At 46.9% G+C, this 27479-nt stretch overlaps 1 protein-coding gene and 1 long non-coding RNA gene across 3 annotated transcripts in view; one reads left to right on the top strand and one right to left on the bottom strand.

Moving 5' to 3' along the window:
• Positions 1-27479, top strand: part of LOC146802389 (uncharacterized) — a 340705-nt gene that overhangs the window by 90208 nt on the left and 223018 nt on the right. The gene's annotated exons all lie outside the window — the stretch shown is intronic.
• On the bottom strand, positions 464-11543 carry LOC146802390 (protocadherin-8-like). Of its 2 annotated transcripts, none has more exons than XM_085621977.1 (4): positions 8977-11543; positions 8275-8342; positions 7103-7236; positions 464-2597 (listed from the first exon to the last, which is right to left on the bottom strand). In XM_085621977.1, the coding sequence occupies exons 1-4, from the start codon at positions 11395-11397 to the stop codon at positions 2257-2259; spliced, it is 2964 nt and encodes a 987-aa protein (XP_085478103.1). In that variant the 5' UTR covers positions 11398-11543; the 3' UTR covers positions 464-2256. The 2 variants fall into 2 exon arrangements, with proteins under 2 accessions (XP_085478103.1, XP_085478104.1); XM_085621978.1 differs by having other exon boundaries at positions 7103-7233.

Here is a 27479-nt window from a genome sequence, read left to right as displayed (position 1 = left end):
ATCATATAGCACATTCCTGCTCTCTCTCTGCGTTGGTGCACTTGTGGCTGCAAAGCGCAAACGTAGGTACCCTTGGGTCATGGTGCAAGGGTGCCTGCAGTGTAGGTCGGATTGTTTTTGCGCAGAAAGGGGCACCTTCCTGCACAAAAACAATCCTCAAAGGCATTTTTTTCTTTCTATGTGTGCTGCAGAATGAGATTTGCACTGCCTTGGACTCCCGTAGATTTACTAAGCCATACAGAGTCACACATGCTGCTCTGCATGGATTACTAAATCTGACGGAAGGGCTTGCGTTGCCTTGTGTCTCCTTGTAAAGGAAGAGCAATGCAAGCCGCTGATGAATCTGGGCATGCTTCTCATCCAAAAGAACACAAAATAACGTATCCTGCCTTCAAATTCTTCTTCGGGTGTTATTTTTAAAGCAAGACAATTGGCCACTTTTATTTTTATTTTATAAAATAAATATTTAATGATAATAAAAACATAAATACAAGACGTTTAAGACATTTCAGTCTCCAGTTTCACTCCCAGATAGCACTATATTCTCTGTACAACACACTCAACGATAAGAAACATTCAAATATAAATATACATCTTTCTTTTACATACAATTAGCAGCGGTAGTTTCACCGAGAGGTGGTCTTTCAGTTGCAGTATTTAGGCACTTATACATTGTAGTAGAATGCACTGAAATAATCTGTGTTGATAACTAGGGTTATTTATATCATATTTCTTCCATGGTCAAAATAAACCGATATCCTTTTTATATACATTACGAGAAGACCCTTTATCTGCACATAGTCTTTTGATTAGTCTTTGGGCACATCTGTACTGAAGGCGAAGGGCAGTAAAATAATTTTTCAGTCGTTGTTGATAGTTGTTACTTTTGTTATTCATATTTCTGCCTTGTTAGTTACAAAAATCCTTCAATGTACATTCACATCAATTCTTTTCACCTGCATATATAGTCGTTCAATTGTAGTCTTAGGGCAAATCAATATCGTAAATGAAATGTAGTGAGGTAATCTGTTCATGTGCTGATGTCTGTTCGTCCTGTTCTTTCTGCTCAGGTCACAATTTGCACTCAGTTTACCTCCTTTTAAGAGACAGGTAAATTTAGACTTAGATTCTAATGCAATGTCAGACTATGGGGTCACCCTGCTGATAGAAGGATGTGGCTACCTGAGAAGCTAGTGTTTTCAGCAAACAGTTGTGTGGTGGTGGTGTTCTCACCCCCTTGAATCAGTTGCTGGTTGCATGGTTGGCCCTGAAGTCACCAGCACTCTTTTGTCTGAAAAGCTGTGCCATGTATTCTAATTGAATGTCGCAGCATCAGTTCACCCTGGTGTTAGAAGGATGTGCCTACCTGAGAAGCTAGTGTTTTCAGCAAACAGTTGTGTGGTGGTGGTGTTCTCACTCCCTTGAATCAGTTGCTGGTTGCATGGTTGGCTTTCAAGTCACCAGCACTTTTCTCTGAAAAGCTGTGCTGTGTATTCTAATGCAATGTCCCAGCACTAGATCACCCTGCTGTCAGAAGGATGTGGCTACCCGAGAAGCTGGTGTTTTCAGCAAACTGTTGTGTGGTGGTGTTGTTCTCACACCTTGATTCAGTTGCTGGTTACATGGTTTGCCCTGAAGTCACCAGCACTCTTTTGTCTGAAAAGCTGTGCCATGTATTCTAATTGAATGTCGCAGCATCAGTTCACCCTGGTGTTAGAAGGATGTGGCTACCTGAGAAGCTAGTGTTTTCAGCAAACAGTTGTGTGGTGGTGGTGTTCTCACTCCCTTGAATCAGTTGCTGGTTGCATGGTTGGCTTTCAAGTCACCAGCACTTTTCTCTGAAAAGCTGTGCCGTGTATTCTAATGCAATGTCACAGCACTAGGTCACCCTGCTGTTAGAAGGATGTGGCTACCTGAGAAGCTGGTGTTTTCAGCAAACCGTTGTGTGGTGGTGTGGTTATCACCCCTTGATTCAGTTGCTGGTGGCATGGTTGGCCCTGAAGTCACCAGCACTCTTGTCTGAGAAGCTGTGCCGTGTATTCTAATGCAATGTCCCAGCATCAGGTCACCTTGCTGTTGGCAGGATGTGGCTACCTGAGAAGCTGGCGCTTTCAGCAAACCGTTGTGTGGTGGTGTTGTTCTCACTCCCTTGAATCAGTTGCTGATTGCATGGGTGTCCTGAAGTCACCAGCACTCTGTCAGAAAAGCTGTGCCGTGTATTCTAATGGAAAGTCCCAGCACAAGGTCACCCTGCTGTTAGAAGGATGTGGCTACCTCAGCAAACCGTTGAGCGTGGTTTTGTTCTTCTCGTCTTATTGGTAAAGTTGCCGGTTGCATGGTTGGCCCTGAAGTCACCATCACTCCTTCAGAAAAGCCGTGCAATGTTCTTGAGTTTACAGCTTGGAAATGATGCCGTTGGTAGGTGGGATGTGGGAGCTGAGGGCTGTGCTGGTAGACTGGAGCATAGGAATATTTGATTGTGTAGCAATTTTCGTACTGTGGTGGGAGCGGCTGGCTTCTTTGGAGCTGATGAGGTGGGTATCTGCAGATGCTTCCCGAATGACTGTAAGTTCGTCTTTGCTCATACACTGGGATACCTGGAAGAGAACACGATTTGAGTGAACTGAGTTAGAATGAAAAGTATTATGTGTCTGCATCGGTTGAGTGTTGATACATCTCAAATACAGTACTGAGTAAAGGTATTGCAAATACCAACTACTTGGTGCTCTTATCTTTATGGTTCCTTGTTATTAATCCCTGGAACATGACTTTTGCAGGTTTTCAGCAGGACTCGCAGCACGATTTTACAAAGTTTGACAAAAAAGGTGCAATTTTTGAAGTTTATGAATTGAGGAACAGAGAAAGGGAGAAACTAATTTTGGTTCAATTTCTAGTTTTCAGATGTGAAATCTCGAGAGTATGTTTGAGCAAAATAAGTTTGGTCCATTCCCTTTTGACTTCTCTGATCATCTAAAGAACTTCAAAATCTCAAACAGCAATGTCGGAGAGAGAGGACTTAAATGTGGGTGGCACGTAAGATGGAGGGGCATCTGAAAGTGGTGATGCAGTGTTGGGTTTGCAAGATGATGGGGCTAACCGCGGATCGCGAGTGGTTTTTAAGTCATAGATGGCTATGGACACAAGAATATCTTGAGGGGGAGTTGAAAGGTGAACCAATGGAAGTTGAAAAAAGTCCAGTTGTGAACACTGATATGGTAGGACCAGTATTAACTGGGGAAGAAAGAAATATTCAATTTTTTAATGCGCGTTGGGTGATGAGAAGTGGGTGAGTTTCGTCTTAGCAGTGTCGAGGACGCCATAGCTGTTCGCTAAATCTTTAGAGAGAAGCAGAAGCTTGGAGATTACTTGTGGGGAAAATATTTCATATCAATGGCAAATAAAGTTTAAAGAAAAGGAATAACAAGGTGATGTCCCGGAGAAAGGCCCTGTTTGGAGGAAATTGATGGGAGACCAAGGATAGAGAGGTGGAGGCGCCCACTGACAGTGAGCTAGGTGTAGAGGTGGAGAAGCATCAGGACACTGTAGAGGCACCCACCGATGGTTAGGGGGTGTATGGGAAGAGCATCAGGACGCTGTAGAGGCACCCACTGATGGTGAGGTGGGTGTGGAGGTGGAGAAGAATCAGGGCTCAGTGAGGCACGCACTGATAGTGAGGAGGTGTAGAGAGAGGGGAGCATCAGGACACTGCAGAGGCACCCACTGATGGTGAGGGGTGTATGGGAAGAGCATCAGGACACTGTAGAGGCACCCACTGATGGTGAGGTGGGTGTGGAGGTGGAGAAGAATCAGGGCTCAGTGAGGCACGCACTGATAGTAAGGAGGGGTAGAGAGAGGGGAGCATCAGGACACTGTAGAGGCACCCACTGTTGGTGGGGGGTGTATGGGAAGAGCAGCAGGACACTGTAGAGGCACGCACTGATGGTGAGGGGTGTATGGGGAGAGCAGCAGGACACTGTATGGGCACCCACTGATGGTGAAGGGGTGTATGGGGAGAGCAGTAGGACACTGTAGAGGCACCCACTGATGGTGAGGGGGTGTATGGGAAGAGCATCAGGACACTGTAGAGGCACCCAGTTGGCCTAATGGTTAGGGCACTCGACCTCGGACATGGGGGAACTGGGTTCGAGTCTCTCGGTAATGACGCTGAACATCCTGTGATTCTGGGCAAATCACTTAATCTCCCCGTGCCTAACAAACAATGAATGTGTATCCTCATGTAACGTAACTGGTGCTATGTAAAGCGCTCTGATACCTGATTGGATTTGCGTCAAGTTTGCGCAAAAAACAAATCACCCATTGATGGTGAGGGGGTGTATGGGGAGAGCAGCAGAACACTGTAGAGGCACCCACTGATGGTGAAGGGGTGGAGGTGGACGGGCATCAGGGCACATGGAGGCACCCATTGATAGTGAGGGTGTGTATGGGGTGAGCATCAGGGCACCATGCACTGATGGTGAGGTGGGTATGGAGGGGGAGGGGCATCAGGGCACACAGGATCAGCATCATGGTCTGGGGAGATCCGAGACAGTGGTTTGTGTTTGGTGAGCTTGATTAAGTCATCAGGAATATCTCCTAACTGTTAAATGTGGTGTAGAGGGCAAAGAGGGAGAAGATAAAGGAGGGATTTGTGGGTGGTGTGGTTAACATGGGTTAAAAAGGCTAAGGGTCTGGTAAGTGCGGCCTCTGTAACCCCTCACTCAGTGAAGCCTTGATGAGGGGGGCTGCAGAGACTGGTTGCGAGGTGGACGTGTCTGCATCTTAGTTAAGGTAACCTAGGAGAAGAGGGTGGCAGATGAGAGCAGTCGGAGGAGGGGTGGGGGTAAGGGGGTGGCTTGTTGCATTTAACATGCCAATAGTGGTTTGGGAGAGTACAAACCGGACAAAGTGTGGGTGGGACACCATAAACAATTTAATGGGCAAGGGAGTGAGAGGTGAACAGAAGGAGTCGAGTTGACGTTTTAATTACTTTCTGTAATATGTCTGCAAGGTGGAGAAGGGTTATAGTAGAAAGTGTCTGGTGTATGTGAGCAGAGGGAGGAGCCAATGACATACAACAGGAGTGACCTGATCATTTCAGGTTTCGCTGAAATCACTTGCAGTCAGGGTGGGTTCGAGAAAATACAGACCTGGGATAAAGGGTTCACACTATTAATGAGATCCCAGGTTCTTAATGTATTACCATATATCTCATAAACTTGCTTTGGGTAGAAACGCGCGTTTCGACCAAATCGGGACTACCGAAATACTCGTAATGAGAGCGCAAGTCTCCTCAGGGTTCCATGATTACAGATGGATGCTCGCAGACGTCATGTATAAACAATCCATGGCCATTGTTGCAGTTTATGTCGAATTGTTTGCTTCTAAGATAATACACATCCAGCAATGTAAATGCACTGAAACTGGTTTCTCAACTTGCACAGTAGTGATGCTGGAGGTGAGCATTAATTAGGATATTTATTACATTTCAAAAGTAATTACGCGACAATTATAAGCAATTCAACCATTAAAATTCTCATTAAGGGAACTATGCTAGATTTAAAAATAGGACGCATACTGGTGTGGGGGAGGGAAATGGGAATTAAAGAGCATGGAGGGCAACGTTTAGGAATGAGGGGGAGTTTAATAAATGACACAATTAGAGTAAGAAGAGCGATACAGGGTGATTGTTGTAATAAGCTGTATGTGCCACTTATAATCATTTTCTAATTAGGGTGGATTCCGTAATTGGATTGTGTCAATTATTTTGTAAACTCTATCATTAGAGTCAGACAAATATTTAATAAACATTTTACTGTATGATTTCATGTAGAAGAATACAACTCCATGGTGTAAATGTATATATAATTGTATTTAGTAGGTTGAACAAATATGGAGGACTTGGCCATGATAAAGTTTTATGAGAATATTTGGAAATAGAAACGTTCTGCGTGGTGTAGTTTGTAGTGCATTATATTGGATGGCGAAAGGAAGGACATAGGCGGCTTGGTGCAATAGCTTTTGGGATCACACCATAGGGGATCGGGGGGAAATGATTGGGCGGTTTGGACAGTGGTGCAGATCCAGGTGCATTATTGGTTGGGCAGGGGGGAAGGTGGGAGGTTACAGGGGTTAGATGGGAATGTAGGGATAGGTGGTCCCAGTTTTTGCAAAGGCGACCCAGTGGATGTGTGGATGGACTGGGCAGAAATACACCTATTTCTGCACAAAGGTTAATGGCGAAGACGTTGAACATAGACAAGAGAGGGGGCTTTTTGTTGTTTCATTCCTTAAGCCTAATGTCCACAGAACCATCACTCCATCCTTCTCAATTAATTGGAATTAACTGTGATTTGGCACAACTACGAGTGAGCGACTGCGAGTGAGGACTATGATAAACGAAGGAGGGGGAGTCGAGCGAGTGATCAGGTAGGGGTATGACAGATGTACTATAATAGCCGAATGAGTGGTGGAACAATGCAAGTAGCATCAGGGGGGAGGCTGCTGAATCCAAGAAAAGGATGCCATAATTGAGTGAGTGTTGTGATGGCTGAAACTGAGCTGTGGCGGTAGAATGGAGGATATGGTATATGAGTGTGGATGTGAGAGTGTAATGACTGAGTGGTAGCTGGGTGGTAGACATAAAGCATGGAGAGTGTGGTAGGACTCTGAGAGGTTCACAAGATGAGTGAAGGCATGGCAGGGTGGAAAACTGGAAAATATTTAAGGGGATGACAGCAGATTGAGAAGGGGGAATTGGAACTAACAGAAGGGGTAGTGGTGCATTGAGTGTTATGGGAACCTTAAGTATTTGGATTGGATAAAGAACAGGCTACGGTGAAATCTGAAGGCAACAGGCTCTCAGTATGTCTCTCACTGGCACCCAATAAAGATGGTCATCTCTGACATTTGCTCTCCAAAAGCAAGTAAAAATGAATCAGGATAAAAGTGTGTATTAGGAACCAGAATATTGCACAGAATTATTTAGTTCTGGGGCTATTCTTCTCAAAGAGGTCTCAGGGAAACTAATTTATTTTAGTATGTCTCTGGCTTGGCTGTCTAAACGTGTTCCTTTGGGTTCTAAGATCACACTGTGTGAACTCACCTGTGTGCTGGTCTGTGATCTGCTCGCAGTGTCTCTTCGATGCCTCTGCATTCAGGTCCGAGTCGCTGTCGTTGAAGTCGCTGTCGCCTCTGCCGCTGTCCTTCACGCTGAACTGGTCAGGGTGGGCGTGGCTGCTGAGAGAAAATAACATGTTTGAGCTGATCACATAGGGGAGATAGAATGTGCACCTACTAGAGTTCAGACACTCTCTTAATAAATCAGAGCTACCGTAACACGTTTTCTCCTTGTATATTGACATAATGTTGGTCAAGCTTTAGTTCAGTAATTCAAGCAGCCACTGTACGACCTCAAAAGCCCCAACACCAAAAGAAAGTGAAGGAGAGAGGGAGGCGGTCGTCCTGTAATTGTATGAAGCTGTTGTCAGGGCTTTAAGTAGGCCGGGTCTCACCGGGTCTTAAAGGGGGCCTTGAAACGGGTCTCTATCGGGCTCTGTTTGTGCCCTGGCACAAGCGGCCCATTGTTTGCGGGACTGCAGTGACAGCAGGCACTTCGATGCGCGCGTGCTCACACTGCTCACTTCTCACTAGTGGAGAAGTTACGGCATGACGTCAGGCCAAGTGAGCGTTGTAGGGGAAGGACAATCCCTGCTGCTTACATCTCCCATGTGCCTCCTTTTAAAACACAACACTCCGAGCGCTGTTGCGAGTGACGGGGCCCTATTGAATAGCGCACACTGCAAATTACCACTTCTCTTTTTGAAACTCAGGAGCAGCAACATTGTCGTGGTGTCACCAGGGCTTTAGGTGGAAGCTTTTTCAATATTATATTTATACAAGCCATAGTTGCTGCATATTTATCTTATGCAACTACCAACCACTGACCAAGCCTGACTTGTTGTAGGTATGATGTTACTTGTTGTATCATATATCTGGATGCAATGACAGAAACAGCACAATACAAGTCGGGCGGCACACTATGCTAAGCACAGATTTTTAGCTTAAGCATTTTAGGCCACGCCATTATTTACATTGGCCACGCCCCTTTGAGAGACCCCCAGATTTGTCATCCCACTTAAAGACCTGGCTGTTGTTACTGCTAAAGCCAGGTGTATTAGCGTCTGGAGAAGTCTGGAGCTGTGTTTACTACATTTCGAACTTTTAGGGTCACAACAAGATACAAAGCAGTGTCACGACTCAAGAATGCAGAATTACCTTAAACTTGTGACTGATTTTCCTTCTTGCCACGTGGACACTGGTTGAAGCGGAGCGGCAACTGCATCCTGCAAAAAAGTATGAATTAATGGCAGCTCGAAAAGGCCTGCACAGCACAAGACGCGTTCCATAGCATGTATACATTGAGCAGAAGCGGGAAGCTGGGAGGCGGAGCACCCTAGAGTCACTGAGCAGAGGCGCTGTGAGTACTCCCCAGTTCATCCGTTGTGTGCACTGTGCAGTTCTTTTTTGCTTAAATAAATGGCGCCCATTCATATCGGCAGCGAAAAGGCTGCTGAGTTGCAGAGTGTCAAATGTGCCACCTTTAGACACTGCAGGCTGCCTCGACAACAACGCATGAGCTGCAGGCACTGGTAGGCCCATCCATACCTCTAAATATTAACATTAAACTGCAGTCTCACAATACAGAGAGTCTCTGGGCAATAAAAAGGACCTCTTAAGGTGCCACACATGATGGGGGGAAATTGCTAGCTGCGAATGGACTGCGAGCGAGTTGGTGTGAATGATACAAAAAATGGATAGAGCGGCTATGCAGGGCTCGAGGACACCAAGCAAGCACCAAGACGATGGGACAACTACAAAATAAGGAAATATGAAAAAAGGACTGCTTAAGAAAGTTTGAATGAGCATCGTTTGTTTAGCTTTAACTCTTGGCTCTGCAGGCCGTGAGTCACAGCTTACCTGCGAGTCTGCACGCGGGCTCCTCTGCGTTACGTAGTAAGTTTCGGGCTTGCTGCCGTCTTCTGGGTGAGACACGTCCCCGCAGCTCTCCGACTCTGTGCTGAGGGACAACTGGCAGGAGTCTGACCGCGTTTCGGCGTCTGTGCAACTGTCGGCCTCAGAAGTCGAGGGGTTCTTCAGCAGGCCGTCTCCCGTCTGTCCGCTCCGCTCATTGGGGCTCTGCTTGAAACGGCGCGGCCTCCTTTTACAGGTAGCGGCCACAAATATGATGGCAACGAGGAGCAGCACACAGCCACCGGACAAGGCGGCGATCAGGACAACGGAGATGTCATCGAGGTGCTGTTTCTCAGCCTGTGCGAACTGGGCGATGACAATCTGGTCGCTAGATGGCGCTGTGTCCGTGAAAATTACATTAAGGGTTGCTGTGGAGGACAGGGGTCGAGCCCCCTTGTCAGAAACAACAATGACGACAGATAGAGTATCTGTAACTTTCTCCGCCTCGAGTCTTCTCTCAGTGTAAAGTTCTCCTGAAACTTTGTTGATAGCAAATATTGACCGTCTGTCCTGCAGAATTGCAAAGGATAACTCAGAATTCACCCCTTCGTCTTCATCCGTTGCTTTGAGCTGCGCCACTCGATAGTGCGGCGGGGCGCTGAGGGGCAGCAGGATGTCCGCAGAGTTATTCCTCAGCGGGGGGAAGGTGATGAAGGGCGGATTGTCATTCTGATCCACAACCTTGATCCTGATGAAGGCCCGGCTGGAGAGCTGTGGCAGCCCCTCGTCTCTGGCCTCTATCTCCACCTCTATCTCTTTCAGACTTTCGTAATCAAAAGGCCTCACTGCGTACAGGGACCCCGAGGCCGGGTCCACGGTGATTAAAGTAAACAGGGGCGCTCCCATCACCTCGGTGTCCACCAGGGTGTAGGTCACCTTGCCGTTGTGCCCCAGGTCAGGGTCTCTGGCCACCACAGTGGTGATGTAGGAGCCCGGGGCATTGTTTTCGAGGACAGAAACTTCATAGACGGGTTTAGCAAAGAAGGGCGGGTTGTCGTTCTCGTCGCTGACCCGGATGGTGAAATGACGGACGGTTTTGAAGGGCGGGGAGCCCAGGTCTTCGGCCACGATGGTGAGGTTGTACTCGGAGATCTTCTCCCGGTCCAGGGCGGCGGTGGTCACTATCATGTAGCTGTCCTCGTAGGCCTGCTGCAGCTTGAAGTGCTCGTGCCCGTAGAGGGAGCAGTGCACCTGCCCATTGGGGCCGGAGTCTCTGTCCAGGGTGCTGATCAGGGCCACGAAGCTCTCCCTGCTGGCGGCCTCGGTGATGTGCGCCACCCCGGCGGTGATGGAGGTCAGGGGGGTCACGGTGATACTGGGCGCGTTATCGTTGACATCAGTGACGTGCACGATGATTTTACAGGTGGCCGAGAGCGGATTGGCGCCCAAGTCCTGCGCCTGCACATCGAACTCATAGGTCTGCTTGGTTTCAAAGTCCACCTGTCCGTTCAGAGTCAGCCGCCCTGTCCTGGAGTCCAGTTTAAAGAGCTCTCGGAACTCGGGAGAGACCTGAGAGGTGAAGCCGTAGGCTACCTGTCCGTTCACCCCTTCATCGGGGTCAGCCGCGCTCATGGCCAGCAGCAGAGACCCCAATGGGGCGTCTTCAAGCAGCTGCACGGTGATCAGGGGGTGCTCGAAGACCGGGCTGTGGTCATTGAAGTCCAGCACACGGACGCTGACAGTGGCAGTGCCAGAGAGAGCCGGGCTCCCTCTATCCTTGGCCACCAGTTCCAGGGTGAAGGTGTCCTGACTCTCCCTGTCCAGCTCCTTCACCAGCACCAGGTCCGCATACTTCACCCCGTCCGCCCGGGTCTGCACCTCCAGGCTGAAGTGGCTGTTTGCAGAGATCTGGTAACTCTGCACAGAGTTCGTCCCCACATCCTCGTCGATGGCTATGTCCAGGGGAAGGCGGCTGCCTAGGGCGGCACTCTCTGAAACCTCCAGAGGGATCTCGGCTTTGGGGAAGCGGGGGGCGTTGTCATTGATGTCCCGGACCTCCACCTCCACGTGCACGAGCCGAAACTGCTCCTTGGAGAAGCTGACCACGTCCAGGGCCAGGGTGCAGGTCGGGGTCTGTCCGCAGACCTGCTCCCGGTCTATGCGCTCCCCGATGGAGAGCTGTCCGTCGCTCTCCCGCACGTGGACCAGGGACGCGTTGAACTGTTTCATCAGGCGGAAGCTGCTGTCCGGTTTGTCCGCAGAGTTAAAGAGCAGATCCTCGGACAGCTCCGCGATGACGGAGCCCGGCGGGTCCTCCTCGTAGGTGAAGTACCTGGAGGTGTCAGCCTGGGACAGGAGGGCGGTCAGAGCAAGGATCAGTAGCTGAAAGTGCAGAGCAGCACCCCCGGAGGTCTGGCCGAAAACCATCGTCTAACCAGAGCTTTCGCTTCTGGGCCTCGGGACAAGCAAAATGTGGAGAGCGCAGACCTTGCTGACAAAGTTCGGCTGAAGTTAGAGCTGCGCTCTCTGGCTGAACATTCCACAAAGGCAGCTCGGAGTTCAGTGACTGCAGCCTGAGAGCGAAGTGATGCCCGGGGCTGGGCCCGCGCTCTTTTATCCCCTGGGGTCTGCAGCCTGCGGTCAGACAAATGGGAAGCCCCTCCTCCCACCAATCCACCAGTTGCTGCTTCAGGCAAATGGTCTCCAAGTCCGGGCAAACGTGACAGCGGGACACCCTCAATCAAACTCACCTGACAGCGCCTCAAAGGGGCGAAGCGCGCGTGACACGCCCTGTCTCCAAATGTCACCCGCGCTTGTTTTAGAGTTTGCACTCTGAAAGATTGATAGCAGTCACTTCAACGTGCAGAGAATGCCCGGCTCACTCCCGCTGAGGAAACACAAAACACGAAGCGTGCCTAGCACTGAAAGGAGTTTTGTGTGCGCGTCCATGCTTCCCTCACCTCTGCATTACTCTTGAGGAGTTTACGGCGCAGAGACCATACATTTCCAGTTTCACAGAAGCTCTCCCCCAGAGTTTGTCACATATTACATAGATATACTTATAATCTTTGTGTAACTTGCCCTTCCTAATATATATAACATAACGGGCAACTGCGCCTCGTGCACACTTCTTCACGTACCCCAGCTGAGAATCTGCCCTTTGTTCTCCCTGAGTGCTGAAGCGGTTGGCGCTTTGCGTTGTTAGGTGATATTTTTAATTTAATATAGTAACAAACAAAGGATCCTTGTAGGACATTAGTGAGAGAGAACCAGGGGGAAAAACACAAGCAAAAAAGGAAAGAAACCCAAGTACCCCTAAAATATATAATAGGGTATAACTCATATAGTTTATCACTATAAAGTTAGAGGAGCCAAGATCCTTAGAGTGACAAATAATGTGTTTGTTATATTTGTTTTTTATTTTACCACCAAAAAACATGCAAAGAACAGTGATAACTTAAAATACAGGTAATGTAACCGATAATGTGATTTTATACTTCGAAAGTTAATTACATAAAATAGTATATATAAGCTCCCAACCATCATTCATACTAAAAAAACAGATGCATACAAATCAGTCATCCTCCATTCTCTCTCATACACAACACAACACAACACAGATAAAATCAAACAAGATGTTTGCCAGGGTCGGCTGTACTTAATTTACAAGTAATATAATAGTTCTGATGCGTTTTGACTAACAGCTTCACAAATGTAAAAAGAATGATATGCTGCAAACCATAGTCGAAAACACATCAAGGCATGCTTTTTTCTGGTTCCATTTATAACACAGGTGTGTTCCTTTTGTGCTTGTGATATTTTTTATTTAAAACTTAAAAAATTATCATTTCGTTTCCCCCTATTGGATTTTTGGCATCGTTTTGCTCACTAAATTATTCTCTATTTTTATAAATGGGAGTGGGGTTTATATTGTGTTATGTTTTCGATTTTTTACTGTTTTGGTATTACTAAAGGCTTTACACATTTTCTTAAGTTAGGCCTTCCTGTTCTGTGCCATAGCTACCAGGGGCTGAGCTCGGTCTTATATCACTGAAAACTTTACTAGGCCTAACAAGAATAGTGACATTATTACGTGTGGTGGGCTACAACCCACCCCAACTAATAATCCACTTTCTCACAATATCTAAACCAGAAAGCAGCGTGTAAACTTTCGGTTTTCTGAAAGTTTCAGGATTCCAGCAGCCATATTAGCACCTGTTGGCCACTGGGAGATACAGATGTCTCAGTTGAAACATCCTGGGGTGGTGGAAGCACGTAGCGTCCCCTGGTCTGCCGATGCTCCGCCCACGGAGAGAGCTGCTGTTTGATGGCTGCCACCGTCTCCGCGTCTGACCGCAGAAACTATCGCCTGCTTTGAGCTTCCCACCCGCTTGCCTGCTCACCCGCTGGCTCATCTCGCCGCGGTGCAGCGATTTTGTGGTCTTTTAGCGATTTGCGGCCGCCATCAGAGCTACTTCCACGCCAACCTCTGCTATCTTGTGGATTATGCGGGAGTACACGTGAGGGCGCCGATAGCAGCAACAGGAGGAATGCGGTAAGCGCGGCAGTGAGACGCTGCAGTGAGACGCTGAACCCTCAGACTTTGCACGGATTTCCTGTACTGCAGAGCGGGCGAATGAGAGATAAGAGGGTGCACGCAGGTGCTGGCGCTGATGCTGGTGCTTGAGCTGAGTAAAGACACTGGTGCTACAGTGAGGTAAAAGTCATCACGAAGCCGCTGTTGGTCCTGGGCAGGTAACGCTGCCTGCAACGCGCATTACACCTACCTGGTGCTACGGTCGCCACCACCACAGAGCCTGCAGTCCTGGTCGCACCCGCCGCCGTGTTTGTTATCTCGCGGCCGCGGAGCGGTGCGGACCACAAGCCCCAGCTCGCCCTGAGTCTCCGCCCACTAACAGAATCCCGCGCCGGAGGAGCTTCAAAAGAGGGCTGCTCCCTCCGCCTCGCGGACGCGCGCGGGCGGCGCCGGGCTGAGCCCGGGCAGAGGGCGGGCCGTCTGTGGCCGTCCGGGGCCGGAGGAGGCCGGGCTGGGCCACATCCCCTTCGCCCAGAGACTGTGAGTCACTACGGTGTTTTATGTTATTGATTCATAGTTGATTAGCACTAGACACAGGCATATGGATAAGCTAACTACCCATTGAGGTACATGACCCTCTATTTATGGACTAGAGACTACTAACTGTTTGGACTGTTATTCCCATCCACTGTTTATTAGTGGCAGAACTAACTCTATATTGTATTTATCTGCTCTATGTGATAAAATAAGGAAATGATGAAACGGGGAAGGAAAACAAATGCCAAAACCCCTGCAACACGGTCACATACTAAGTCCCTAGCTGCAGGTCCCCAGCCACTACCAACGTTGACTGCTATTGATAAGATGTTGCAGCAGACCATTGGGGTTGTGGCAAATGCTATCGAGAATACTGAGAGACGGCTCTCCATTACACCATCACTGTACATTCCAAGTCAGGAAAGAGACACTTCGGTCACTATGACCGAAGCGCTGGAGGCTAGCTCTTTTATGACATCATCTTATATAGATCTACCCTCCAGCCAGGTGCCAACAGAAAACTCTAAAGATCCCCGAGATAGATCCATTATATTGGCTTCTCCCCCTGTTATAAAGAAAAGGGTGGATTCACGTAAACCGTGTCCGAGGAATAAAAATAAAAATAATATAGCCCCAACTAAATCAAACAAAAATATCCATACCAATCATGACCTGGTGACTCCATCTGAAAATCTACGTGACTCAGCGCCAGGAATACCGTGTTGGGTTGCTAATATGGTCACGGACCTACAAACTTCCTTGGAACGCACAATTCTCACCCAGCTTAAGCCACTAATATCAAAACTTGATAAATTGATTTCAATGTTAAACGCCAGAGGTGGGGGGAAAATTGAGGCAGCTAATTCCCAAAGATCGTTGGCCCCTTTTGCTATGGAAGCCCAGCAACATAAAGCCTCCAGTGCTTTAGTACCTGGCATTATTAGTCAACCGGTACAGATTGTAAATACGGGAGTGACTTTGGATACCCAAAAACTTACACCCTCTCCACCCCATGACACTTCTAGTGTGGTTCTCAGCAAAGAAATAGCCAACCTACAAAAACTCTAGCAAGTAAACCTGATAAAGTCCCGACTAAATCAAAGCAAGGCCAGTTGAGTAACAATACTAGCATCTCCACGAAAGGTAATATGATGCCAGAAACTAATGCCCAGCACTTTCCCACAATAAACTTACCTCCCGAAGCGCAAACTTTGGTCGTGGCATTGGTGGGTGTTCCATCCTTAAGTGAGGGCAAAAGAGAAAACGAGGGTGAGCTAAAAAATAAGTGTATTCAGTGGCTCACAGTGAACAGGCCCCTGCCAAGAGACATCTCAGGAGAAATTTTGCTGGCTAGAAGAGTGGGCTGGATCGGGAGGACCCCAAAGACTGTAGCAGGAGATGTAATAATCCTAAATTTCAGGGATCCCACTGCTGTACAATACATATGTAGTAGTGGCACTTATAGACAAAACACTCAAATATCTGCTCTACATCTATCTTATTTTTATCCTATGCCTAGCTGGGAACCACACTGCCCTAGAGCCAGGCTCTTCAATAGGGGGCATCACCTCCCATCCTGTAACTCGGAAAGTAGAGGAATATATAGAGAAGGCTGGCCCATCCGTACCCCTCTCTACCCGCTTCAGCCACACTGGAATAGATTCAGTGTACTGGAAGAGGTGGATTGACTTAGCTTAGGCAAAAAATTAGGTCACCAACCCACCAGTAAAACCTCTAGCCGGACAAGGGACACAGAGGAAGAAGCACCGCTAGCAGACTGTACAAACAGCTCGCAAATTGAGCAGACGAGTGTGACCAGGGAAACCAATATAAATAGCTTGGACACTGAGAGCTCTGATGATCCGACACAAGGCTGTATAAAATTGGTCTCTTGGAATATAGCCGGCCTAAAAAATAAGTTGGGTACCCCAGATTGGACTGCATTTATGACTAAATTCGATATCTGTCTAATGCAGGAGACATGGGCATTGGAGGATAGCAGTAGCCCGACTTTTGCTACCTACAATATCCTCGCAACATCATTAGGCAAAGGCCGCCCCTCTGGGGGATTATCGATATGGGTAGCTACACATCTGGGAACCCAGGCTGTACAAATACCAACAAACTCGCTGGATTTCCAATGTGTTTTATTACAACTGCCAAATAACCCCCCAGTAGCACTAATTAATGTATATTCGAGGCCAATTCGAAATGGTAAAGAATCAACTACACTGAGTGAGCTGACATCATTTATCTCAGGGTTAGATCCTTGTATTTCTATAGTCCTTGGCGGGGACTTCAACTGCCAGTTTGAACCATTGAGAGGGGTGGATCAGGGTGAGCAGGATGAGGTAGATGCGCTATGGCACATTCCAGACCCTGATATTCCCCCAGTCAGAGCTTGGACACCTTTGGTATTACAAGTACAATCCTTCTGCCTTACAACGTCTCTGCGGGCGTGTAATGGGAGAATGGACTCTGACCGCCCAGCAATAGGAACGTTTAACCGGACAGATAGGGTCTCCATCATTGACTATATAATGATAGAAGCCAAAAACTGGAGTAAGTTAAAGAACTTCAAGGTTGAAAAAAGGCAGGATAGCGACCACAACGCTCTGATTTTAACTTTGAAGCCAGGGGCCTTCGGGCTAAAATACCCTGACACTTCATTAAATGTGGCAATTCCTCCCCTTGTATTATCCAACAATCGCAGAAGGGTGAAATGGCCTCGGCTGGCAACGTCACCTTTACAACTTGTGAAAATTTATCAAACTGCGATACCCTTGATAACCCGGATGGCTACCGAAATAGGACCTATGCAAGTAGTGGAAACTCACAAACAGTTAGTGATGGAATTGGGGGATGTCTTCTACCCGATAGCTGGAGCAAATAAGTATGTGCCCAAAGCTTTTCCTTGGTTTAACACTAGGTGTAGGGAACAAAAAAAGAACCTTCTCGCAGCAATCAAATCAAAAAATAAACCCAACATACGAGATGCTAGACAAGAGTATAAGAAGGAACTGTCTAGGAGTAGGTTGGAATGGGAAGAAGAGAGGTGGGAAGCGCTGAGGGATGCCTTGGTGACAAAGGACGCTAAACTCTTTTGGGAGCTAGTAAACTCTTCTGTAGGAGGCAGGGGGGAATCTTTCCTGCCTAATATTGCTCCCTCAGTATGGGAAATGCACTTTGCCACATTGTATTCCTCCCCCTCGGTCACCTTGGAGCCACTGAATAGGGCTCTGATAATGCAATCAAATGACCAACTCTGTGTTATATCGGATTTAGATCCTACACATGAGCATTGCCCACAGGAGCTGCCAGATCGTGGAAACCACTCTGACCACCTAAGAACTAGGAAGCAGACGACTTCTGAAAGCGTTGAGGATATCTCAATCAAGGAAGTAGAATCCGCCATTGCCAGGCAGCCCTCTAATAAAGCCCCAGGGCTTGATAAAGTGCCAGGTGATCTCTTTCGTTCACAACCTAAAATCTGGGGACCTTATCTAGTTGTATTATTCAATGCAGTTTTGGCGGGAGCTAATTTACCAGACACCTGGGCAGGGGCTGAAATTGTTCCTATTTATAAAAAAGGTTGCCCTTTAGTTCCCTCGAATTATAGGCCTATAAGTCTCTTGGATACTACACAGAAACTCATGGGCCGGATCATACTAGATAGAATACTCGGGTGGACAGAGGAGAACAAGATATTAAGTACCTACCAGGCAGGGTTTAGAGCAGGGATCTCGACCTTGGACCAGCTCTTTAGATTACAGGTCCTGTTTTGGAAGACCGTAATTTTGGGAGGGGGTAGCCTCTACCTGGTCTTCGTAGACCTACGGGCTGCTTTTGACCATGTGCCCAGAGAAAGTCTATGGAAGGTCCTGAAAGATCTAAACCTCCCGCCTTACCTACTAGATGTTTTGAAGCATTTCCACAAAGAGAACTATGCCCAGGTACGCTGTGGGAAAAATGGAGAGCTCTCAGAACGTTTTCCAGTCACCAGAGGTGTACGCCAGGGCTGCGCCCTGGCACCCACTCTCTTTAGCCTCTACATTAATGGTCTGGTGAGTGAGTTAGATAAGGTTAAGAATGGCGATGTTCCTCGGTTGGCATCTGGACGGGTGCCTGCATTAATGTTCGCAGACGACACTCTACTGTTGTCTCGAACCTCTACAGGCATCCAGAGGGTATTGGATGGCTTTGTAATATTTTGCGCTTCGCGGGGGCTTGAGATCAATCTAGAAAAGACAAAGTTCATGATCTTTGGCCCCCCGAAGCGCACTCGCCCCTGCCCAGTCCTAAATGGCATCCCATTAGAAAGGGTTAGTACCTTTGTCTACCTGGGTGTTACCCTGACTGAAGATTTTGGTTGGGGCCCACAGGTGGTCAAATCTGCCCTGAGACTCACACAGATAGCGGGGGGTATAAATAAATTCCAAAGGAACACGCTATTTAAGCCAGTCTCCCCTGGTCTTGAAATATATAAAGCCCAAGCTAGACCTGCTGCAATGTACGGTGCAGAACTCTGGGGCTATACCCGTGTATTGGCCCTGTCTAAGGTCAAACATACATTTATTAGAAATTTGATAGGGCTACCCCAGAGCACCCCGCTGATACCCCTGAGGTTGGATTTAGATCTAGAGCCTATCTCTGAACTCCTGGCGAGCAGACCCCTCCTGTATTGGAGAAGGTTGTGGACAGCACCAGAGCTAGGAGATTACAGAGCTGAGTTTCTAGCAATTTGGGATCAGCTGAAGAGTAGAAACATACCGTGGCTATCCCATATAAAGGCCACATTACACCAGATTGGTCTCCCTCAATTATGGGAGACTCCAGAAGAAGGCTGTATGGCGGTAAAAAGAACGGAGTTGCTAGCTCTAGTTAGACAGCACAATCTGGACCAACTATACCGCCTGTCATCTATGGGCAGGCTGACTATGGAATTCCTGCAAGTAAAACTGACCCCTAGTAGGGAGGAGTTCCTAGATTCGATCCAGCCGCCCAGAGCAAAGAAATTATACATCCAACTAAGGTATGGTTGCCTCCCGATTGGGGAATTGACGTCCAAGTGGACGGGAAGAGACGCGGGGGTTTGCCCTGTCTGTAACAAAACCAAAGAAGACCTTGCCCATGTTCTATTTTTCTGCACCGCTTATAATGAAATACGCAGAGCTTGGCTAGTGCCATTGTGCCGAAATTTGGGAATAAAGCATTGTGCACAAGCCTGCAGGATTTTACGCTATGACACTTCCCCCCCAATTGTGTTCTCTGTTTCCCGCTTTTTATATGGTATGTGGAGAAGAAGGTCTGCCTTGATAATCTAATCAACTATTTATTTTTAATACAAATGGAATTTAATTGTTCATTCCTGCTACTTTGATAACTGTTGTTTAATAACTTTTTATCTATAAATACTGAATTATTTATGTATTTTATGTATATGTATATATTTTATCTGTGCTTTTATGGTCATCGACCGAAATAAAGCTATCAAAGTGAAGTGAAGTGAAAAATAATAAAAGCAATGAGCCTTGGTCGTATCTTGGGTCCTTTCATAGAACCACTCTTGAGAAATTGTGCCTCCTCTCTCTTGTGGGGGATCAGGATAAAGAACTCGCCCAATTTAGGTTGATGCATAATTTGTCTGCACCAAAGGGTTGCTCTGTCAGTGATGCCTTAGATCATGATGATCTGTGTAGTACGCTTCCAAGCAGTATGCAAGCTCAGGGAGCTGCGAAAAGGGGCCCTTTTAGGGAAAGCCAATACTATGCATCTTTTATGTCATTGACTTTGTACACTGAAGACTGCTGTTTTTTGGGCTTTTAATTTGCAGGCTCCTAGTATCACGACAAATATGGCAGTGTGCACCTATTTTGAGAAGTTCCGCTTTCGCTTGGAATGGATAGTTGGTCAAGTATTATGCTCTCAGAGGGTACATTCGTGACTTGGATTACTTTCTTTGTACAGGGGCACTGGTTTCTGAAGAGTGTCACAAGGCTTTGAAACTTTTCATTTCCTTGACAGAAGAGCTGCAGGTCCCTATAATGAGGAAGAAGACAGCTGGCCCTAACACTTGTATTACCTTCCTGGGCATTGAGAGTGATTTAGTGATGGGAATGTAGGCTGCCATGGTTAAGATTTCCACCTTTACTAATTCTGTTGATGACTGCTTGAGTCATAAGAAGGTCCCATTACATCAGCTCCAAACCCTGGGTAGGCCGCTCAATATTGCATCAAGGATAATTCCCTCAGGGCACCCTTTCTCAAAGACCATAGCCAGGGCAATGTCAGGCATTAGGTGTAAACATCACCACAGTGGATTGTCAGCAGAATTGAAGGGTACTTGTTAATGTAGCAATATTTCCTCTATCAGTTTAATGTCACAGTGCTGTGTCCTTTCCCATTCGTATCCAGTTCTGTGCTTGGATTGAATACTGATGTGACTGGTACTGTTGGTTTTGTGACAGTCTTGCAGCAGGAGAAGTACAGAGTAGATTGGCCAATTGAGTGGTGTTATTTTGGACTATTAAAGAAATCACCTTCCTTGTATTGTTCCTTATTGTGGTTGCCTTCTTAATCTGTCGCAGGGTCTTTAGACACGCTATTCATCTATTTACATACGCCGTGAGGGAAACGGCTGGTCTTCACCTCCGCTTTTTGCAGCAGCATCCACACATTGAATCGCTCTGCTCCATTGCCTCTTACGCTGTTACTGCCGTGAGGGGAACGGCTTCTTGAACGGACTGCCCATCCCAGGGGGCAGTGCGTGGAACCAGTGCTGGGCATCACCAGAGGGCACCAGAGGCCCTCAAAAGCTCCGAGCACTTCCCGCAGGGCGGGACGCGCCCGGGCCAAGGGCGGGCCCGTCCTTGCCCGTCATCGCCCGGAGGAGACTGGGCTGGGCCAGCCCTCTAATCCTTGGATTCCTGGGTCCTTCACCTTTCTACCAGTCAGAAGGTACTGTGCCGTTAATCAGAATATCTGTTTGTGCAACTACCAACTACCTGTTTCTGCGCTGCGATGGCTCCTCCAGATCCACCCCTTCATAGACAGGGGAGACGCGCATGTGTAGCAAAGTGCCTCGGGTTAGAGTCAAATCCACCCTCACCATCTTTGCCCACAGCTATTGACTTAATGCTTCAGAAGGCGATTGGAGTCATCACATCTGAAATTTAACAGACTGAAAGACGCCTCTCAATTACCCCAGATTGCTTCCACTTGACCCACTCGCCCCCAAATGACTCAACGAATCTTATAGAACTGAATCTCGGCCAACGTGTGGTTCCTTCTAATTCCGAATCTATTCCTACTCCAAACCTTGAGTCTCGATCTGAGGGTATGACTGCAAAAACCTCCAGACCTAGGAAGAAAAAACTAGACAAACATGGGGGCCCTAAAGGGAAAAAATTAAGAGGAGGGACCGCTCAAGGTACCGTGAGGTTAATTGACAGTGGAACTTCTCTGTCCATCTCTCCTAAATCTCTGCCATTTCAGTCCTATCCTCCCTGGGCTCATGCTCTAATGGCGGACTTTTTAGTCCAGTGTCGAGCGATTGTGAGGGAAGAGATTGCCCCCATCCTTCAACATCTACAAAACCTTGCATCTACCAACAATATATTTCAAGCCCATTCCAACCAGGAACCTATAGCAATCCCCATAGCTCCCACACTTAAGCATGGGCTCTCGACCATGCCGGAATTACCTTTTTGCCGGGTTCCGCAGTCTTCTGCAGCCACCAAATTGACGCAACATCAACCCCTTCAAAATTCTGAAGCCTGTAGTAATAACTCTGGAGTGACTTTAACCGGTGGACAAGGACTGGCCGTGCCATCATCCCAAAATCTACATGAGAATACCCATAATCCTGTGCGGGCGATAGCAACCCATACCCTACCTACCTACACCAAGAAATGTATCCGATACCGATAAAAGTGTACCGCTACCTGCCATAGGGAATGTAGGGGGGGTAGTCATGCGCTGCCACAAACCTGTCTTCCTATAATTAATCTACCTCCGGAAGCTGCTCCCTATGTAACTATATTGGCAGGAATACCAGAACTTAAGAAAGGCCACAAAGAATCCTATTTAGAACTACAAAATAAGATCTTGTTTTGGTTGGCTAAAAATAAGCAATTCCCATATAACAAGGCTGGTGATATTTTGATGGTAAGGCGGGTTGCTTGGGTGGGCCCTACACATAAGTCCATTGGTGGGGATTGTGCGATCATTAACTTTAGATTCCCAGAAACCATCCAAAGATCATTATTCCAATCCCCGATCAACAGGGAATCTCCCGTGAATATCCGTGCTCTTACCCTTGATTTTTTCTATCCATGTCCCTGTAGGACGGGTGTCCCTCAGTCTTCAACCAACTTTGAAAGACGAGGTTTGAACCCTCAGATTACACCCGCTAGCTCGCAACATCATTCTTCTCTCTTTAATATTCCCGTATCTAACCGCTACGCCCAACTGGAGGAAGCAGGTTAGACGACCCGTACTCAGGCGGACACTATCCAGGTCTCTTTGCCAATGCTGGTGATCACCATTTAGGCCTCCTTGATACAGCTACCTACCCCGTTCACTCTACTAGTACTGTGGGGACTAAAACCAATCTAGATCATAACGCCACTCCAACAAAATCGGATACAATAAGGTATGATGTAATTGTGGGTTCCCTTCAAACTCTACCTATTTTCCCCTTACGCCCCCACAAGGTGAACGAAACTAACAACCCTGTAAGTGATATGGCCATCATTCCTCCCTCTGCTTCAACCACGGTGTTAAGGTCCCTAAATGATAAAGGTTGCGAACCACCGGCATTTAATAACAAATTTTCCACTTTGTCTTGGAACGTGGCGGGGCTCCGTAACAAGATGGCCTCACCAGACTGGGGACTTTTTATTGATCAGTTCGATGTTTGCCTGTTCCAGGGGACCTGGCTTAGGGAGCACTTTTTTAGGTTGGGTTTTTTGTCTGTTAATAATTTGGCTTCAGTTGCTGAGAGGGGTAGACCCTTTGGGGGTTTGACCATCCTGATTGGCTCACACTTAGGCTGTTCAGTGTCCCAATTAGACTCTCCAACCCCTGATTTACAATGTATCAGACTCTCCTTTCCGTCTAAATCTAGTCTGACTATCATTAACATCTATTCTCATCCTACCGAGATGGGAAAAGAATCACCAACATTGGACACTCTAGACAAATTTATATCTTCAGTACAGGGGGAGACTACTCTGATCATTGCAGGGGACTTTAATTGCCAGTACGAACCTCTGCCGGGCATTATGGAGTTTATCACTTCCGAGGAGGACTCACTTTGGCTTATTCCAGATCTCCAAGTTCCTCCGATCAAGGCATGGACACCACTTGACCTCCAGTTGAATTCTCTTACTATGGCACATTCTTTGAGAGCCTGTAATGGTCGCTCTCAATCCGATCTGGAGGGTAGCCCCACTTTTAATCGTCCAGGTCAGACCTCCAGCATAGATTATGTTATGGTAGAGACAAGGACCTGGCCTAGGGTAATTGACTTTGAGATTCTCCCACGTCATGATAGCGACCACAATGCCCTTGTACTTGACCTAAGTCTCCCCGAGATGGGTTTAAATACAGAGGAAAGAGTAGACAACCGAGGTACGCCCCTCCTCTCTAATGACAGAAGAAGGCTTAAATGGCCAATGGTGAAAAGGTCCCCCGATAAAATGACCACTCTCTACCAAGTTGTTAATCAGGCGCTCTTTGAATTAGGTGGATACTTAGACCAGGGTCAGGAATTGTTTGGCTATCAAATATATAACATCCATAAAGGTCTAGTGACTGCTCTTGCCAAACTACTAAACCCACTAATGGCTAAATCAAGGAAGAATAAGAAGGCCCCTACTTGGTTTGATCACAATTGTAAGAAAGCAAAGGGGGCACTTCTGGAAGCAATCAAATCTTTCAATAGACCACTCACAAGACAAAAGAGACTAGATTATAAGAAAGTGCTAATTGAGGCTAAACAGAATTGGGATAATAGCAAATGGGATGCTATCGAATTTGCCCTTGGGAATAGGGACATGAGGGAATTTTGGTCAATTATAAGAACTGGCAGTAGGGTTGGTCAAAAGGCAGACAACCCTAATATTGCACCAGAGAGATGGGTTGAGCACTATCAGTCGCTGTATGCCCCCCTGATAGAACCAAACTTCTCTCCTGACCCATCTCCTCAGCCACTGTCCCAGAACATCGATGCAGCACTAAATTGCTCCCTCGATAACCCTCCTTCTTCACTTCACACTTCTAATGAAGAATACTATTTTAAAGTCACACTGAAGGAGGTCGAACTTGCCATAAAAAGGCTCCCAGCAGGTAAAGCGCCTGGCCTTGATATCATCCCCGGCGATCTCTATAAGGACAAAACAGCGATTTGGGTCCCATATCTTTGTTTTTTGTTTAATGCCATAATCTTGCGAGCCAAATTACCGGATATCTGGGTGGGAGCTGAGATCATACCAGTGTTTAAAAAAGGATCCCCATTACTCCCGGCCAATTATCGTCCAATCAGCCTGATCGATGTAAGTCAAAAACTATTCTCACGTATTATACTCGATCGGCTTCAGATCTGGATGGAGGATCAGTCGATTCTTAGCCGTTATCAGGCCGGTTTTAGGGAAAAGACATCCACGGTCGACCAGTTATTAAGGCTCCAACTCTTATACTGGAAAACCGTGAGAGTAGAGGGTGGCAGCCTCTACCTAATCTTTGTTGACCTCAAATCTGCCTTCGATTTGGTACCCCGTCAAACACTATGGGCAGTAATGGAGGATATGGGGGTCCCTGTAAACCTCCTTAATATCATCAGGAGGCTCCATCTGGATAATTTTGCACAAGTGAGGAGTGGTAAAGGGGGTGGTCTAACAACTAGATTTCCAGTCAAGAGAGGAGTCAGACAGGGCTGTGTTCTGGCCCCCACCCTATTCTGTCTTTTTGTTAACGCACTGATTGCCCACCTCAAAGGGGTCAAAGACATCGATGCCCGAAAGTTACTAAACGATCAGGTGGTGGCATTAATGTTCGCTGACGATACCCTCCTATTGTCTAAATCGTCTATGGGTATCCAACGCGCCCTGGATAGTTTTGTCAATTTTTGTCTCATAAGGGGGTTGGAGATTAACACCCAAAAGACCAAGTTTATGGTCTGCAACCCACCAAAGACCAAATGTCCTAATCCCTCTCTGAATGGTATAGCATTGGACAGGGTAACAGTTTTCGAATATCTGGGTATCACTCTGACTGACAGAATGGATTGGGGCCCACAACTGGCCAAGGCTAAATTAAGACTTGTGCAAACTACAGGTGGTATCCTAAAACTTCATAGAGAATCCTTCTTTAAGCCTGTTGCTCCCATCATAGAAATATATAAAGCCTAAGCACGGGGAGCTATTCTATATGGGGCGGAATTGTGGGGCCACTCCATGATACCAGACATCTGCAAGTCTGAAAATGTATTTCTTAGATCGTTGTTGGCTCTACCATCTAGTACCCCCTCATTCCCATCAGAATGGATATGGGTATTAGACCCAAAGAAGAAGTAGTGGCCCTACGGCCTCTACTCTATTGGCGCAGACTTTGGGTTACCCCTGAGCTGACGCACTTTAGAGATGAAACTGCAGAGATAATGGGCCTTTTGGGGTCTCAGAAATTGCCCTGGTTTGCTTTCATAAAAAAAGAAAGTATGAGATTGGGTATACCAGGCTTCTGGTCTAATCCTGCTGTAGCCTGTGCTGAGCTGTCACGTGCTGACCTGGTTCATTTACACCGTACGTGTAGTACCACGGCCATGTTTAGTAACCCTGGGCTGGGCTCGCTTACCCTCCACTTTTTGAACATAAAAACTGTTTATAGAGTGGAGCCGTTTCTAGATGAGATCTTGCCTAGCACCGCAAGAAAACTCTATCTACAGTTTAGATATGGTACACTCCCACTCAGGGTCCTCTCTTATAAATGGTCGACAGATAAGTCCGTAGAATGTCCGGCCTGTGGGGCCAAGGAAGAGTCTGTAGAACCATGGTTTTTTTTCTGTATGGGGTACAAATCTATACGACAACGATGGCTTGTTCTACTCTGTAGAAACCTTGGGTTCAGCAACTACAAAGAGGCGCTCAGAATATTCAAATCTAATACTTCCACCCCATTAGTTTTTTCTGTCTTGCGCTTTATTAATGCTATGTGGCGCAGGAGAAGATCTTTTTTATAACTATTTTGACCTATACCTCCCCTCTGATGTCAATCAATCTAGAATTGACAACTTGCGCTTTTTAACTTTTTTATATTTTTTATCTTTTAATTGTAAATAATCCCCATAATATGATAATTGCACTGTGTTTTTTTTATCCCAAATGCTCGAAATACTTGATATGTTGTTGTCTGTAAGTATGTATCTTTTAGGGTCTATGACCAAAATAAAGATTATTTGACTGACTGACTTTAGACACAGAAGCTTGATTTACTGGTCTGACAAGTGGTGGAGGCAATCAATAGACAGATAGCCTCTTCCATGTTTGTTCTGTAACTGCTCAAAGTTCTAGTTCTGTTGTGCTTGCAAATTAATACATGCTTTCAAGTGTAGCACATCCCTGGCATATACGTACTGCTACCAGTACTTTGGCTCACTCTAAGTTGCAGAACTTCAGAAGAGTCAACTAAGATGGACCAATTAATTCATAGCAGGGCACTAAAATTCCAAGGCCCTGCTATGAATGAATTGGTTGCCGCTTCCTTGACTAAGAAAACATAATATTTATATGATAGGGCTTTAGCAAGCTTACAAGGATGTAGTGGGGCATTCTAAAACAGATCAGCCTGGGAATGGTTCTGTTGTTTCATTACGGGAGGCACACGATAAGCAGACTTGCCCCCTATTAAATATTAGGAATTTTTTGGGTGCAGAATCGGATATGCAGTCTAGTGCTTTGTTACTATATGAGGATGGGTTGCGCTGTCAAGGTATCAGTCTGAGAATTCTATTCTGGGGGATTGACAGGAGTAGGGACCAAGACAGCCCGGTATCAGTTGAACTTCTTTAGGACTGGAGCGGTAACCATGGCAGCAGAGTCCGGCTTGTGCAAGGTAAAGGTGAAAGAAATAGGGAGAAGGTCTTCCCATTCCTTCAGTTGATTCTTTCACCCTAATTGGTTTGAGCACTAGTAATATTTCTCCTCCTTTCTCATAGTACAGGCATCAGTTCCAAGCATGTGTGGGTTATCAGTTATTCTTTTGTGTAGCAGGTAGTGATGGTGTAACAAAGCAAGAAGCGAAGGCCAGAGGTGCTAAGAGGGTGCAAGTATGAGCATTATCTGCTGGGAGCATGTCCACCAACAACTTTACTGAAAGGGGGCAATTAAAATAGCCCCAGTACTCCCGAGGTGGCTCTTGACAGGAGTAAACAGCCATA

The sequence above is a fragment of the Triturus cristatus genome, chromosome 8, assembly GCF_964204655.1.
Source record: "Triturus cristatus chromosome 8, aTriCri1.1, whole genome shotgun sequence".
In the NCBI taxonomy this organism is placed as follows: domain Eukaryota; kingdom Metazoa; phylum Chordata; class Amphibia; order Caudata; family Salamandridae; genus Triturus; species Triturus cristatus.
This window is presented reverse-complemented; position numbering and strand designations above follow the sequence as displayed.